This window comes from Oryctolagus cuniculus, chromosome X (genome assembly GCF_964237555.1).
Source record: "Oryctolagus cuniculus chromosome X, mOryCun1.1, whole genome shotgun sequence".
Lineage (NCBI taxonomy): Eukaryota > Metazoa > Chordata > Mammalia > Lagomorpha > Leporidae > Oryctolagus > Oryctolagus cuniculus.
This window is the reverse complement of record NC_091453.1, coordinates 97,835,962-97,853,574: the sequence shown is the minus strand read 5'-3', so window position 1 is coordinate 97,853,574 and position 17,613 is coordinate 97,835,962. Positions and strand designations below refer to the sequence as shown.

Below are 17,613 nucleotides of genomic sequence, written 5' to 3'. Positions count from 1 at the left end.
ATAAAGGGTAAACAACCAGAATCTACAAAGAAATCAAGAAACTCCACAACAACAAAACAAACAACCCACTTAAGAGATGGGCCAAGGACCTCAATAGACATTGTTTCAAAAGAGGAAATCCAAATGGCCAACAGACACATGAACAAATATTCAGGATCACTAGCCATCAGGGAAATGCAAATCTAAACCACAATGAGGTTTCATCTCACCCAGTTAGAATGGCTTACATACATAAATCTACCTACAACACATGCTGACGAGGATGTGGGGAAAAAGGGACACTGACCCACTGTTGGTGGGAATGCAAGCTGGTAAAGACACTATGGAAGTCTGTCTGGTGATTCCTCAGAAACCTGAATACAACCCTAACATACAAGGATAATCTCCCTGTCTTCTCCACAAAGAGGGCCAGCAGTGAACAGGGTTGGGAGAGCACCACATGAATCCCCAGCTCCTATTGCTCCTGCAAGTCCCCAGAGGCCCCTTAGCAGGCTTCCCTTAGAGCTTGGTGCCTTGTCTGAGCCTGTCAGCATGACTGGATCTTGGTCCTGCCTTGAACCACTGTTCTCTCATTAGGGACATGCACTCCCCCATCTTGTACATGTATGTGATCCCCATGGGGCAGAGTGGGGTGAGTGTGCAGTGTTGGGGTAGGAGAGCAGAAGGAGTATACAGGTCAGGGCAATGCTGCCATGGCACTTGTGAAACTTCTGTCATGTGCACAGCCCCTGGTGGTGACTCAGGATGTCACTGTATGAAAGGAGCCGCTTACCACTCTGCTTGAATGGCATTTCCTTAGCAGTTTCCATCCATAAACTCTCAACCCCGTGACACAAAACAGATATACACAGAATTCACTGTCAATTTCTTTATTGAAAATACAAAACCGTGTCAGAAAGTGGGTCCATGACATCGTACTTTCAAGTAAACATTTAATAGGCATGTGATGAACCGCTCACGATGGTGTGCCACACAAAATTTTATCTTGCCCTAAAACATTTTGGAAAAAATAGTTTCAGAAAGTATTCCTTATAAAAAGGGGTCTCAAAAAGAATGGCTCACAATAAGGATCCAGATCAGGCCACAGGGGGCCGGGCCATAGGGAGACAGGGGCATGAAATAGAAGGGCAGAGGAGGCAAGAATAGGGGAGGATACGGCGGTGGCATGGGCGGCTGCATAGGCCATGGGATGGGCATCATCAAGTGCACAGGCGTGGGCATGGGTGGCCACAGCAACAGGGGTCGTATAGGTGGCAGGGGCAGCAAGAATGGCAGTGCCCCCGGAAGGAATGGCACCAAATTTGGGTCCCAAGCAAACATGGCATAATAGGTTCCACCCCAGATTATGGTGACAGGGTAGTGCTGGACAATAGGGGGTGTATTTCTGGCCCTTAGAGTTCTCTGGTATCTTCTCCACCTGGCTCTCCTGTTCTTAAACCAAACCTTCAATCAGAGAAGAAAAAGAGATTGGTTTAGTACAGTGAACATTCCATTTTGTCATAGAAAAACAGAATAGGCAACTCTGTCCTAACCCTTTTCACCTGTGTTGTGAGAAACTACTTCCTTCTCACTAAAATATCTTAGGAAAAGAACATCCTTCCCTCAGTGAGCTCCAACTATGTGCCAGTCTTGGCTTGGTGTACTGCTTTGTCTCTCTCTTCCTACCTTTAATAATATCTTATTCTGCGCACTGGTTGATACAGGTCTGACTGATGTACTGGATTAGGTTTCTGCTGCTATTGCCATGGGTTTGTCTGTACCCTGAGCTGACCATCAGCAATCCAGCTGGCACCGGTCCCTGCTCACTAGGCAGGTGTCACCATGTTTGTGGATGGGAGGAAGACATTCTGGTGTGCTATGCCACAGAGTAGTTATTACATTGAACAACACTGTATTGTAGAAATCAAAATAGCTAGATGCCAGATTTGGGGATATTCTCATCACAGAGAAATTATAAACGTTTGAGTTGATGGATGTCCTCCATATCCCCATATCCTTTTAGGTTAGTGGAACTTTATTCAAAACTGTCCCTTTGAATTGCTTGTTTCATATTTTAGATAACCTTTCACAGAGTGAAAACTTTGCCCCATCTGCATCATAATGTACAACCCTTAGATTAGTAAACTTTTCAGGCTAGCACACCAAGGATTTCCAGAAAATCAAAATCTACAGCCAACTCTAGAGTAGTTTACCAGCCTTGCAAAACCAATAGCGGGGGGAGCAGACATTAGGTATTAGAACGAGCTGCAGCTTAACAATATATACTTCAGCCATGTTGTGTCTTCTATGTGAGTTATTCCTTCACACTGAGGCCTAACTATTTACAAAAGTACACCTTAAGCAAGAACCGTATGCCTGGCTTTAAATGTGTAAAACAATTTAGGGTTACAGTTGACCTCGCTCATAATAAAATTTTTTAAGTACATTAATTTGAATAATTCCTACATCAGCCTTAGCCCCAAAATGACTCCACAAAGACTCATATCCTATAGGACACTTGACTTAGAAGTTGAATTTCATCACATATATATGTATATATGATATCTAAATGTATTCACAACATTGAGTGCATATTTATAATTTCAGTTAAGATACACCTTTATATACAGTCATGCATATTTTATGTTCCCACTAATTTTATAAAATATTTTATGTAATAGATTATCAGTACACTCTATGTATACAAGGAATTAAAAACCTACATCAGTACTGTATTTTTTCCTTGGCAAGTTGTGCTCCTTCTGGTAATCGAAAATTCCCATAAGCTAGGGCTTCATCATACCATTTTCTATGCATAGAGATGCCTAAATCCTATGTTAATTTTCCCAACATTGAAAATAGGATACACAGCAGACTCATAGAATGGCAGATGTCCTAAACAGCACTCTGGCCTCAAAATCAGCCCTTAAGGCATTCGGATCTGGCTGAAGAGCCCATGAGAGTATTTTAGGCATGGAAAGCCAAGACACTCTGGCAAAAAAAAAAACAAAAAAAAAAAAACAAAAAAAAAACAAAAACAAAACAAAAAAAAACACCACCACCACCTAAATGAAAGATCTCTGCGAGTGAGATCCCAGTAGAAAGAACGGGCCATCAAAGAAGGAGGTACCTTTCTCTGAAGGGAGGAGAGAACTTTTACTTTGACTATGACCCTGTCAGAATAAGATCAAAGTCGGCGAACTCAAAAGGCTTCCATAGCCTTGGCAACTCATGACTAGAGCCTTAGGGAGATTACTGATGCCATAAACAAAAGTGTCAAATTGTTAAGTCAATAACAGGAGTCACTGTGTACTTACTCCTCTTGTGGGATCTGTCCTTAATGTGTTGTGCAATGTGAAGTAATGCTATAACCAGTACTGAAACAGTATTTTACACTTTGTGTTTCTGTGTGGGTGCAAACTGATGAAATCTTTACTTAATATATACTAAATTGATCTTCTGTATATAAAGATAATTGAAAATGAATCTTGATGTGAATGGAATGAGAGAGGGAGCGGGAGATGGGAGGGGTGCGAGTGGGAGGGAAGTTATGGGGAGGGAAAGCCATTGTAATCCATAAACTGTACTTTGGAAATTTATATTTACTAAATAAATGTTAAAAAAAGAAAAAGTATGAACTTTCCAGGAACACACACACAAAAGAAGAAAATAGAACAAGGAAAAATATTAGGACTCCAGTGGGAATGTTGTGAATAAGAACATGTTTGATGATCTCAAAAGACAAGGATTTTTCTAATGTCCAGAGATGCAGCTCAGCTTTTAGGCTTGTCCAGGCTTCCCTGAGATGTGCTTTCTCTACTCCTCCCAACCCAATGCTCTTAAATACTCTGCTATATATTGGTCTTGTTGCCTAGCAAGCATCTTGTAGAAACAAGGCATGCTTGTGGATTGAAGGGTTTAGATGTACTTTATCTTTGTTTTATATTAAAGAAGGTTGTGTAGTAAAATAAAAAAAAGAAAATGGAACAAAAATACCACATGGAAATGTTGAGAACAAAGGTCTCTAAAGGTGCTGTTTTCGGGTGTACTGACCTGCACTTTGGCTTCAGTTACATCCATGCGTCTTGCAAGCTCGAATCTGAGGGATGAAAACCAGAAATGGTCAGTGTTTTGAGTAGTGGATGAAATGAAATACAGGAGTTTATCTACTTCTTAATTTTAAATAGAAAAAAATTATAAGGGGAAGGAAAGAGAAAATGATAGAGACAGGTACAGACGGAATGATCTTTCACTCACTGATTCACTCCCCAAATGTCCACTACAGCCACTGCTGGGAAAAGCTGAAACCAGGAGCCAACATCTCCTTCCAGGTCTCCTATGTGGGTGGTAGAGACCCATGTACTTGAGCTATTATCTGTTCCCTACCAAACTGCATAACCAGGAATCTAGATGGGAAGTGCAGGTATGATGCAAACCCAGGCATTCCTGTACAAGAAATGGGCATTTCAAGCTGCAAAATTAACTCCTTCACGTGTGCCCCTTGGTTTCAAGATGTATTCCATTAACTCCTCTCCACCTAGTATGCCATTCTGTAATATCAAAATGAGGTGGTTTTAGGGAGTTTACTCTCATGCACAAACTTTAAAAGGATTCCCCAAAATTATTAATCAAGATAAATATGGTGCTAGTTTAGTATTTTAAACATATAGAAATTACCGCAAAAATAATCTGGTAAATGGAGTATGAAAAATTTAAATAAAGGCAGGGCTCCACCTTGCACTTGCTCTAGGCTCCTTGCCTTTATCTCTGCCTGGGTTCTTTTTTTTTCTGAACATTTATTTGAAAGGCAGAGTGAGAGAGAGGAGAGACAGAAAGAAATCTTTAATCCCTTTGTTCACTCCCCAGATGGTTGGTATTGTCAGGGCTGGACAAGGATGATGCCTGGAGCCTAGAATCCCACCTCAGTCTCCCAACAAGGTGGCAGTGGCCCAAACACTTGGGCCATCTCTGCTGCTTTCCAGGCACTTTAGCAGAGAGCTGGATCCCATGCCCGGTGCTGGGCAGCTAGAATTCCATCTGGTGCACTCTGGCTCGCTCCCCCTGCCCCCATAAGATTTATTTATTTATGTGAAAGAACTACAGACAGAGAGGTAGGGGGGAGAGAGAGAGAGAGAGAGAGAGAGGTTGATTTTCTATCCACTGGTTCTTTCCCAACATGGCTGCAACGGCCAGGGCTGTGTGGGCCAGGCCAAAGCCAGGAACCAGGAACTTCATCCTGGTTTCCCTCGTGGGCTATTCTCCACTGCCTTCCTACTGCTTTAGCAGGCAGCTTGATCGGAAGTAAAGCAGGCAGGTTTCGAAATAGCACCCATATGGGATGCTGGTGCTGCAGCATATGCCACAGAGCCAGGCCCCCAACCGGTGCTGATATGCAATGCTGGCATCTCAGGCTGAGGCTTAACTAGCAGTTAACACCCCCCTTGCCTTGGTTCTAGTAGGACCTTATTTATCACACTTTCCACACAAATTTTTCAATTTGATTCATTTAAATACCACATGAGGAACTGGTCCTTGGCACAGCAGTTAAGTTGCTTAGGATGCCCCAATCCCATGTCTGGTGATCTGATTCCAGCTTTCTGCTAATGTGCACCTTGGGAGGCAGTAGGTGGTGGGTGCATCAAGTGATTAGGCTTCTGCCACCCAGGCGTGAGGCCTGGATTGTGTTCCTGCTTCCTGGCTTTGTTCTGCTGCAGCATTAGGAGAGTGAACCAGCTGATGGGACCACTATTGGTCTCTATCTGCATCTCCAGTAAATTTAAATAAATGAACAAATTTTAAAATATACTGCATAAAAATACTTACCTTCATTTCCAGTTAGCATAGCCCAACCCCCACCAGAGAACTCCAGTGAAAGGGGAGGGAGCAGAACCTAGCACCCTGGAGTTTCCAGGTGAATTATTTCTGGAAGTAAGGAAGCAGGATCTTGGAGAACCAAACGCCACCCTGGGCCAGCTCGTGCTCCCTGAAAAGTGGGCACCCACCAGAACAATATGCTTACCGTGCTAACCCGTTGAGGTATTGATGACGCTGGAAAATTGTTTCCAACTCCTGGAGCTGTAATGAGGTGAACGTGGAACGCCTGGCCTGCTGCTCCTGCCTGCTCCCAGCTTGGCGGCTGTTGACTCCCCCTCCGATCAGCTCCTCCTGTTGCCGCCCAAGCTCCTGGCCAACGACTCGGGTGCTTCCGCCCTCGTGGTTGTTAGAGGCCACAAGGCCGGGAACACTGTCACCAACCAGACCTTGTTCTTCATCCGCGGGACCCATAATGCTTGCGCCATCCTGGCCTCCTTCTCCGCCTCCTCCTCGCGTTTCTTCTTTTTCTCCTTCCTCTCCTACATCTGCTCCCTGCTTCCGCTGGAACAGCAAACACCCTTCCTTGTCTCCTTCCTCTACAGGGAGCGAGATGGCTGTAGGCCTCACACCTGCCAAAAACAAACAAACCCAAAGAGAAAGATGAGGGTGTCTGGGTTCCAGGGTTCTTGGGAAGGAGGACGCCACCCCCTCCCACGGGGAACACTGTTTTCGTGGACATGGCTAAAGCAGGTATACCTTCCAGGCGCTGACTACGCAGTCCTTCCTGATTCTCATCGAATCCCAGGCCTGGCCAGGTGGTGACAGAGCGCCTGCTGCGCCGGGCCGGGGTCTCCATATCCTGGGCGCTGTGGTGGAGCTGTGTGCGTCTTCAGACTCTGAGCTGGAGTCTCCCGTGATCACCCGGGCAAGGCTAGAGCTGTGAGTGGCAGTCTGCAAATATCTTCTCTTGGCGCCTAGGCTGGGTTACAGTGTATCCAGCTCTAGACGCCCTGTTTTAGCTTTCTCCTCACCACCAGTTATTATGGGTTGGTTCCCTGAGGTAAACCTCCTGCAAGGGCTCAGACATGTGTTGTGCGGGCATAGGTGGGGGAGGGTTCTTATAAGAAGAGCGCTGTAAGTGCGCATATCTGAATATAGAACTTTTGCCTCCATGTTGCAATTTAGCTGCCTTCCCCCCACTTGGAGAGCAATCTTCCCAGGGACGCAGCTGTGCTGGGCTGTGCAAGTGAATTTGGGGTGGGGGAAAGAGGGTGGGGATAAGGTTGAAATACCTGACACTGGTTTCAGGGGCTTTGAAGAGCTGTATGGAAAGTATCTTTTGGTCCAGCCCTGCAAAGCTAGCAGCCAATACTTGGCAGGGGGTAGAAATTAACTTAATATGATTAGCTCCCAGGCTGCTTGTTTTGATGTTTTGGAGTAGCTGAAGTCAAAGCCCACCATGTTTCTTGGGTCTCTGGTAACTGGAGCTGGGGGCTGGGTTTGCAAAGCTTGTTAACTACTGAGATGCATTTTGCAGAAAATAGAACATGTCCCTTGAGAAAGTCCAAAACCTCCAGACTTTGAGTAATCAATCTGCATCAGAGTGCAATAGTAGAAACTTGCAGAGTGCTTACAGTATCTGAAATTTCCTCAACTTAGGGGCAGGGGCAGGAGGCGTTTCTTTTCCTGCTAGTTGCTACTGTGGATAATGTAACTTCACTATGTCTCCGGCTACTGATCATGTACAAAAGCTCACTTGTCCCCTGTGCAGTGCTGGTAACTTGGACCTACCATGAATTCCTCACTTTCCTGCTGCCTCCGTTCCATGTGCTATACCAGAATGGAGTTCCCGGCTCCTGGCTTTGGCCTGGCCCAGCCCTAGCCATTATGGTCATTTGGAGACTGAACCAGCAGATGGAAGATGGAAGGTCTGTGTCTTTCAAATAAAAAGAAATATTTTTAAAAGAAAGATATGTATGATATGCATTTTATTTATTGCCATATTTACAGAGCCTGGAAATATTGAGGAGGGCTCTAAGATTTTTGCTTTAAGAAGTGATTTTTAGGGGCAGGCATGTAGCCCAGCTATTGTGTTGCCCATGTCCCACACTGGAGAACCTGGGTTTGATTCCCAGCTGTAGCTATTAAATCCAGCCTCCTGACATTTGGAGGAATAATCTTACTCTTTTCATCAGACATTATGCAACTGCCAATCAGACATATTAGATATTTGCAAAACCCACTAAGCACCCTAACTTGGCAACATTAATGATAAATCCATTATTTTTCCTCCAAACTTGATCCTTTTTGTATTCCTGCCACCAATTCATATTGCCTTTTGGCTGAAGCCAGAAATCCAAGTATCATCTTTGACACTTCCTTCTTTCTTGAAAACCTGTATTACATCCACCAGTAAGTTCAGTACTGCTTTAAAATAAGCCCCAGCATCAGTTTCTTTCCTATAAGGGCCTCTAATGAATTAACTAAAGTTAAATTAGGTCATAAGGGTTGAGCCCTGATGTGATAAGACTAGTATACGTATAAGAAGAGACACTAGAGAGCTAGCATTCATATTCTACCCCCCCCCCCCCGTCCCATGGGAGAACACAGAAAGCAGCTATCTACAATTTAGGAAAACCCTCATCAGGAAAAAATTCAGCCAGCACCTTAATTAATATTGGACTTATCAGCCTCTAGAACTATGAGAAAGTAATTTATGCTGTCTTAGACATCCAGTCTGGTATTTTCTTTTTTGGTAAGATTTATTTATTTATTTGAAAGACAGGATCTCTCTCTCTCTCTCTCTCTCTCTCTCACACACACACACACACACACACACATTTACAGACACAGACAGGAAGATCTTTCATCCACTGGTTCACTCTGCAAATGGTTGTAATGGTCAGCACAATCCAGCTCAGTCCTTTGTCACTCCACAGGACACCACATGCACTCAGAAGCAAGTCCTGCAACTCTTTCTGGCATCTTCAGTCACAGTGCAGACTCATGGACAGACTGACCCTGCTCAGTCTTACCCCTTAACTGCAGTATCAGCTCCAGTGGACTGAGCCCTCATCATGAGTCTTAACTGTATTATTTCATTTTCAGTTTACAACAGCACAGTGCAGATATCATTCTAGAAATGTGGCACCCGAGGCTCAGAGAGAGATCAACTAAATTGGTTAAGGTCACAGAGAAAGTAAATGATGGTACTGGCTAGTCTGCCTCTATACTGTCTAGCCTCTTTGGAATGAGCCGATCTGCCTCCCTAGACTGTAAGAATCTATTGCACAGTGTTAATGTTGGGTATCATTTACATCCCTAGATTGCTTGGCAAATTGCCCTATAGTCATTGCAGGCAACCTAGGCTTAGTGACACAATCATGTGAGTGCAAAAAAATACGTAAGGGACATTATTTTCTCAATAAAACATCTTTTATTCATTGCTAACAATCATATGATAACTATGTTATTTCTTCTTATAACCCCTTATGAAAAACAATTGTTGTGACCAGATCATTGGATCCCCAAACGCCGCCAGAGACTCAAACACACCGAAATGCAAAAGTAAGGTTTATTTCGGAAGTACAAGCCCTGGCAGGGACCCCGTGTAACCAACCGCACAGTGGAGGGCAGAGGAAGGCCCCGAGCCATGCTCAGGAGCCTCTTTTAAAGCAGGGTTACATCATCGAGGGGTGCGGGGTAAGAGTGGATTGGCTGGGGTCCCCTCTGGTACTTCCTGATCGAAGGTGGTTGTTCCTGATTGGTTTGGACCTAGGGAATTTCCTTATATAGTGAATGCTAACGAGCTGTTCTGTTGTAAGTTTTGGTTTCCCCTGAGTGACACTGCTTTCACAGGAAGTCGGGCCTGCCTCCATGAATGGAGGCACTTTTTCAAAATGTAGGTACTCTGGCCCTTCATTCCCCCCTTGTTTTTGTGCATATTTAAAGACCCAATCATGGGTTATGGACTGAAATTTTGTAAGTTTCAGTAGTATTTAAAGGCTTATATTGGGGCCATTGGACCATTAACTGAATGGTACCCAATCTCTGTTTCATGAACTGCACAAGTCTGTTGATAATGTAAGGGCCAAAGGTTAAGATTAGAATTAGGAGAACAAGGGGCCCTATGAGTCCTGTTAGTAGGGTGGTTAGCCATGGAGATGAATTAAATCAAGACTCAAACCACCCTGAGAGGCTTCCCGTTCTTTTTTTCATTTTGCCAGTCCTTCCCTGACTTTAGCCATGTTTTTATTGGGCCCGAGTGATCGGCATAAAAGCAGCATTCTTCCCCCAGTGCGGTGCACAACCCCCTTTGTTGCAAGAACACTAGGTCGAGTCCCCACCGCATCTTTAACACAACTTCAGCCAGAGATGAGAGGGATTGTTCTAAGTGGGTAATGGAGTTTTCTATGCGTTCTATGTCAATATCTATAGCTGCCCTCAATTTGGAGTAATGCTGATTTTGGGTTACTAGGGCCAATAGCCCAGTGCCCAGCACCCCCCCCCCCCCCGGCTGGCTCCTATTAGTAAACTTAGAGTTAGGGCGGTTATGGGCTCCCTTTTATATCTGTGGGTTCCAATCATTTCCTGTTTGTCCTGGACCCTATTTAAGAATTCACTATTCACATGATATATAATTTTGAGGACCAATCTAACAGGTATGCAATAATCATTTAGGACCTGAAGATGGGCACAAGGGGTAAGGCTGGTAAAGCAAGCCCACCAGGTGTCATCATGAGGTATGATATACCGGTTTGCCGGGTTTATCTTAAAAGTAGTTACAGAGATGTTTTTTGCTGTAGGGGACCTGTCCCAAGTAGAGTCCCTGCCCCGTAACTTATCCCAAAGTTAGACCCTGATTACGGCTTTTCCATCTACAGTTAGTGGAGAAGGTAGAGTTAGAAAACGCGGTGGTGACCGCATAACCTTCATAATAGGGGGGACTATATCATAGCAGAGCCAACAAGCCATTGTTAAATTTGGGTTCGTAGTATTTAGGACCTGGAAAGACTTGGCAAGCAAATCTAATATCAGGTGTTTTACAGGAGATTGAGGATCAAGGGTGTTGGGGGCATTAGTAACCCTAGTGAGTCCAGTGGATGGATGTTTGAGGATGCTCCAGGATTCTCCTCGGGTTTCTGTTGTCGGAGGAGCTGGCAGATCTGTGGGCTGGGCGTGAGAGTAGTGGATCCATGTGGCGACCCCGTCTACTTTGAGAGCCATGGGAGTTGTCATGAGGACAATGAACGGGCCCTTCCATCGAGGCTCGAGTGTCTTGCGATGATGTCTCTGAACCAGAACCCAATCCCCCGTCGGAATCTATGAGGGGTAGGGGGAGAAACAGTTTCATATACAGCTTTTAATTTAGGCCAAATATCCTGGTGGGTAAGTTGGAGCCGACGCACAGCATCCAGGACATCCTGGTCATCTAAAGTAGCAATCAAGTCAGATTGTAAACTAGGTATTAGGGGAGGGGGTTTACTATACATAATTTCAAAAGGAGTAATACTTAGCTGGTAGGGGGAATTTTTAACCCGGAATAGAGAAAAGGGAAGGAGAGTTACCCAGTCCGCACCAGTCTCTAAGGCCAATTTAGTTAAGGTCTCTTTAGAGTTCTGTTCATTCTTTCTACCTGTCCTGAGCTTTGGGGCCTGTATGCACAATGTAATTTCCAATTTGCCCCCAGTGCAGTGGCTATTCCCTGGCTTATCTGCGAGGTAAAAGCTGGGCCGTTGTTTGACCTGATCGTGGTGGGAAATCCATACCTGGGCACGATCTCTTCAACCAGTTTTTTTGCTACCACGAAGGTAGTTTCATGTTTCATGTTTCATGGGGAAGGCTTCAGTCCATCCAGAGAAAGTATCTATGAACACTCTGGCCATCCCGCACGAAGCTGCTGCCATCAGTGAACCAGGTGGCTTCTGCGTCGGGTAACGGAGTGTCCTTCAGGTCTGGTCGAATGCAGTGAGCCTGGGCCAGTATGCCAGCACAGTCGTGGAGAGGAGTCTCCAGTGCAGGGTCCGGTAGCAGCATGACTGGTTTGAGAGCTGCGGGAACCTGGAAAGTTATTCCAGCAGGGTTAAGTAACAGGGCTTGATAATGAGTCACTCTCGTATTACTTAGCCACCAGTCCGGTGGTTGTTTGAAGATGCCCTCCAAGACATGAGGGGTGCCCACAGTCAAATTCTGTCCCAGAGTCAATTTATCAGCGTCCTTCACCAAGAGGGCCACCGCAGCTATGATGCAGAGGCCATCCAGCAGCTACCATATCCAGTTTTTTTGACAAGTAGGCCACTGGTCTTTTCCATGGCCCCACAGTCTGGGTAAGCACCCCTTTCGCGATGCCCTTTCACTCATCCACGAACAAGTAAAAGGGTTTAGTCACATCAGGGAGTCCCAGGGCAGGGGCCTCCAGAAGTTTTCTCTTGAGGAGGTTGAATGCTTTTTGTTGTTGCTCAGTCCAACTAAAACACGGCCCCTCCTTGGTGGCTTCATACAGGGGCTTAGCTATTTCTGCCAACCCAGGAATCCAAAGGCAGCAGAACCATGCTGTGCCCAGGAATTCTCTTACCTTCCGGATGGTGGTGGGGGTTGGGATTTTTAACACAGTTTGTTTTCGCTCATCAGAGGGCCACTGCTGGCCATCTTCAGGTAGGTATCCCAAGTATGTCACCTTAGATCTGCAGATCTGAGCCTTTTTGGCAGAGGCTCGATATCCCAAGTCCCCCCAAAGTCTGCAATAAGTTCTCAGTTCCTGTCAGGCAGGTTTCCCAGTCTGCAGCCACTATCCAACAGGTCATCCACATACTGTAACAGGCTTACATTAGGATTTAGGGTTTGATACTCACTCAAATCTTCATGTAGGGCCTCATCGAATATGGTCAGTGAATTTTTGAATCCTTGGGGCAGTCTCGTCCAAGTTAGCAAGCCACTTATTCCAATCTTGGGGTCCTGCCACTTGAAAGCAAAGTAAGTTTGGCTTTTGGGAGCCAATCGTAGGCTGAAGTAAGCATCCTTTAGATCCAGGATGGTGTACCACTTCCGATCTGAAGGCAGAGTACTTAGGAGAGTGTAAGAGTTTGGGACTGTAGGATGAATGTGTACTACCCTCTTGTTTACCTCTCGCAAGTTCTGGACTGGCTGGTAGTCACTGGAGTGCAGCTTTTTCACTGGTAGCAAGGGGGTGTTCCAAGCGGACTGCATGTGCTTTAAGATCCCCAATTTTATTTTTCTATTTTTTTTAAACTTTTATTTAATGAATATAAATTTCCAAAGTATAGCTTATGGATTACAATGGCTTCCCCCCCCATAACGTCCCTCCCACCCGCAACCCTCCCCTTTCCCACTCCCTCTCCCCTTCCATTCACATCAAGATTCATTTTCGATTCTCTTTATATACAGAAGATCAGGTTAGCATACATTAAGTAAAGATTTCAACAGTTTGCTCCCACACAGAAACATAAAGTGAAAAATACTGTTTGAGTACTAGTTATAGCATTAAATCTCAATGTACAGCACACTAAGGACAGAGATCCTACATGAGGAGTAAGTGCACAGTGACTCCTGTTGTTGACTTAACAAATCGACACTCTTGTTTATGGCATCAGTAATCATCCTAGGCTTTTGTCATGAGCTTCCAAGGCTATGGAAGCCCCCTGAGTTCATTGACTCTGATCATACTTAGACAAGGCCATGGTCAAAGTGGAAGTTCTCTCCTCCTTTCAGAGAAAGGTACCTCCTTCTTTGATGACCCGTTCTTTCCACTGGGATCTCACTCGCGGAGATCTTTCATTTAGTGTTTTTTTTTTTTTTTTTTTTCAGAGTGTCTTGGCTTTCCATGCCTGAAATACTCTCATGGGCTTTTCAGCCGGATCCGCATGCCTTAAGGGCTGATTCTGAGGCCAGAGTGCTGTTTAGGACATCTGCCATTCTATGAAGACCCCCAATTTTAGCAACCTCCTGATGTGAGGAGTTATTCCTTCCTTTGCTTGTAGTGGTATCGGGTACTGGTGGACCTTTACCAGGTTGGCACCTGCTTTGAGCACAATGTACACTGGGGGTCGGTGCTTGACCAGTCCCATACCCCCAGTCTCAGCTCACGCTAAAGTAAATCCTTGCAGCCAGTTTTCTATATCTGTCTCTGGGACAGTGGGCTTCTGGTGAGGTTGGTATTCTTCAGTTAAATCATTTGTAATGAGCTCCCAAATTGGCTGCCCATTACCATGCAGCAGTCGTGCTCCTTGGTCTGAAAAGTGAATTTGAGCTTTCATTTTAGACAAGAGATCACGGCCCAACCAGGGGTAGGGGCATTGGCATTGAGATATGACCAGGAACGAGTGGGTTACCCGTCCCACTCCCAAGTCCACTGTTCTTCGGGTAGTCCATTTATAGGGCTTGGTGCCCATGACCCTTTGGACCCATGTTGTTTTGTCAGACATAGGCCCTCCAGGAGTTAAGAGAACAGAGTTTTCAGCTCCCGTGTCTACCATGAATTTTACTGGCTTCCCTTCCACTTTTAGGGTTACCCTAGGCTCAGGGAGGGGATCTGAGTGCCATCTCCCCTAGTTGCTGTCCTCCTCCAGGGTTGCCTGGAGGACCCGAGCTGGCTGGGGCCACCCCTTTTTCAGGGGGCAACCCTTGACCCAGGGCCCTTCCTCCCCGCAACAGGGGCATTGGTTTTTCCCCACCTTAGGATTGCAGCATTGTGGTCCTTTGTTCTCTCCTGAAGGCGGCTTAATTGTTCCAGTGCTGGTGGCAATGAGAATCTCGAGTAATTCCTCCCGGTGTTGTGCCTGTTGCTGTGCTAGGAGCCTCACTAAGCTCTTTTCCTGTCTTCTTTCTCATCTCTCTTCTTTTTGTTCTATTTTTCTTTTGTTAAAAACTTTCTCTGCCACTGCCACTAGTTCTTGAAGGTGTTTTTCGCCTAATCTATCTAGTGACTGTAGTTTCTTTTTTATGTCTGGTGCTGCCTGATTGATGTAGGCAAACATTATCATTTGGGCCAATTCTCTGCCTGAAGGTCATAGGGCATTCTAGATAAGCTGCGGGGCTTTCGTCTGCTCCCTGCCTGATATCCGAAACTTTGGCCATATTGGTTGGCTTGCATGCCGCCGCTTTGAGACCCACCAGCAGAGCCTAGCGATAGACTTGGAGTCTCTCCTTACCTTGTGCCGTATTAAAGTCCCAATTGGGGCAGGTGACAGGAAAATAAGCATTAATTGTCGCCGGATTTGTCAAATGGGCCCCAGTCGGTCCTGGCACTGCTTTTCTGGCTGCCTCCAGAATCCGGTTCCTCTCCTCCGTGGTGAAAAGGATGCTTAAAAGCTGGTTACAATCATTCCAGGTGGGCTAGTGGGTGAACAAAACAGTTTCTAAAAGGTTAATAAATTCTTGGGGATTCTTAGAGAAAGGGGCATTTTGTGTTCACCAGTTGTACAGATCACTGGTCACGAACGGCCAATATCAGAGGAGCTGGTTGCCATCAGCGTCCACCGGTCCCCTGCCCCCTTAGGGGCAGGGTTACTGTGATGTCAGGCTGAGGAAGGGCTCCCCTGCGGCTCCGGGTGGACTGAGCAGGCCCCTGGGGGAGTTCCTCCTGCTGCCCCACCTCCTCTCGTGCACCACGCTGGGGGAATTCCTCCCACTGCCCTGCCTCCTCTCGGGGCAGGGGTGCATTCCCCGCCAGAGGGGAATAGGGTGGGGAAAAATTTGGACTCATCCGTCCCTCCTTGGAGAATGGGCGGTTTTTATTCTTCTTTTTCTTTTGGTTTTACAGGGAGCACCTGTGAGGGAGTAGATGGATTAGAAACTGGTATTGGGGAAGTTTGTATAAAGGATCAGACCCAGGGGAGGGGTCCATCTACCTGTTCGACGAGACTCCTCCAGTTTACAATGTAGGGTACCTGATCCAGGTGTCCGGTTCGAGGCTGAAAGATCAAATCTTCAACTTTAGAAATAATAGTCAAGTTAAACTTTCCTTCTTGGGGTCAGCCCACATCCAGAGTAGGCCATTCCAAGCTGCAGAAACTAACCCACTTGTTTTTCTTAACATTTACACTGTTGTTATGAGCCACCTTTTTAAACATCTTTCCAATGTACAAGGGTCAAGTCTAATGGAGAGGAAGGAGTCACGCCTATTTTCCATCCCGTCAATTCAGTCGTCAATAGAAATACAACGGAGACAAACACTAATTAACAAAAAGACATCAGACACTGGGCCCATACTGAATTTGTGCGGACAAATACAGATGGCCTAATTGGTCTCGATTGCTCCAAGGGTGAACCTCCGGGAGTTTGAAGGAGACCAAAGACCTTACGGATGGGACGAGAACTCTGCATCTGCAACAAAGCTTCCTCTTCGTCCCCAGAGTTACAGATTGGATCTTCCCAGGTCGCAGACAGGAGGATTCTGAGATTGGAATCCTCGCCCAGATGAGGAATCCGGATGTCTCCCGTTTTCTCCAGGGTTGCTCCGCAAGTGCATCCGCTCTGGCAAGACCCTCGGATTCAGACTTCAGATGCGACGGCTGCGCTACAGAACAGTTAACAATCAAATACACTCGGACAACACAGAGACTAATGAACTCACCCAGTCAACTGGAGCAAACCTTTGGGGTCAAAGTCGCTGGGGGGCTTTTGGGGATCCCGTAAGAGCCCCCAAGATGTTGTGGCCAGATCATTGGATCCCCAAACACCGCCAGAGACTCAAACACACTGAAATGCAAAAGCAAGGTTTATTTTGGAAGTACAAGCCCTGGCAGGGACCCCGTGTAACCAACTGCACAGTGGAGGGCAGAGGAAGGTCCCGAGCCATGCTCAGGAGCCTCTTTTAAAGCAGGGTTACATCATCGAGGGGTGTGGGGTAAGAGTGGATTGGCTGGGGTCCCCTCTGGTACTTCCTGATCGAAGGTGGTTGTTCCTGATTGGTTTGGACCTGGGGGATTTCCTTATATAGTGAATGCTAACGAGCTGTTCTGTTGTAAGTTTCGGTTTCCCCTGAGTGACACTGCTTTCACAGGAAGTCAGGCCTGCCTCCATGAATGGAGGCACTTTTTCAAAATGTAGTTACTCTGGCTCCAGCCCTTCAACATCCTAAACATAGCCATCTAGTTTGAATTGATACCACCTGCAACAGCACACCAATTTTTTTGCTCCTGTATGCTTCAGTCCAATCCTTTTTCTTTCTGTCACAGCTATTATTTTTATACATTATGTGAACCAAAATGCCTGTTTACAATTACTTTTATGTATTTTTTTAAACGTTATAAGAAATAAAAGGTGGGCTCATGGGTGGTTGTTAAGGGCAAGAGTTAATTCACCTTTGGGTTGTTGAAATTTCATGTAGAAGTTCCTGGGTTTGAGCCTGGGCTCCAATTTCAATTCCAGCTTCCTCCTCATGTGTATTCTGGGAGGCATCAGGTAACAGCCCTTGTGATGGGAACCCTGCTGCCCAGATTGATTTCCTGGCTCTATAGGTTTTGGGGAGAGAGGGAGCAGGTGGGAGTTCTTTTTGTTCAACTGTCTGCTTGTTCTGTTTTTCAAATAAAGAATAAATATTTATTAATACTAGTTTTTGCATTTAAACCCAGAAATACAGTAATACTTTTTTTAAGTTGCCATGTAGTTACCCCTTTTTCCCTAACACATTATTTCTCTTATAGCCTTAAATTTCTGTCTACTGTCGTTCATTTCACTATGGGATCTCCCTTTTGCCTTTTCTGTAGGAAAGGTCTAGTGTTAAGAATTCTCTTATGTTTTAGGTTTTCTTTTCTTTCTTTTTTAATTTATATATTATTAATTTGTTTTTTTATTTTTTAT

At 45.5% G+C, this 17,613-nt stretch overlaps 1 protein-coding gene and 1 pseudogene across 1 annotated transcript; both read right to left on the bottom strand.

Moving 5' to 3' along the window:
* Positions 1-866: 866 nt before the first annotated feature.
* Positions 867-6,807, bottom strand: LOC100350202 (rhox homeobox family member 2B). Its single transcript, XM_008273150.4, has 4 exons — positions 6,550-6,807; positions 5,999-6,422; positions 4,033-4,078; positions 867-1,443 (listed from the first exon to the last, which is right to left on the bottom strand). The coding sequence occupies exons 1-4, from the start codon at positions 6,647-6,649 to the stop codon at positions 1,045-1,047; spliced, it is 969 nt and encodes a 322-aa protein (XP_008271372.2). The 5' UTR covers positions 6,650-6,807; the 3' UTR covers positions 867-1,044.
* Positions 6,808-14,357: 7,550 nt separating this feature from the next.
* On the bottom strand, positions 14,358-15,252 carry LOC138847560 (uncharacterized; annotated as a pseudogene).
* Positions 15,253-17,613: the final 2,361 nt, after the last annotated feature.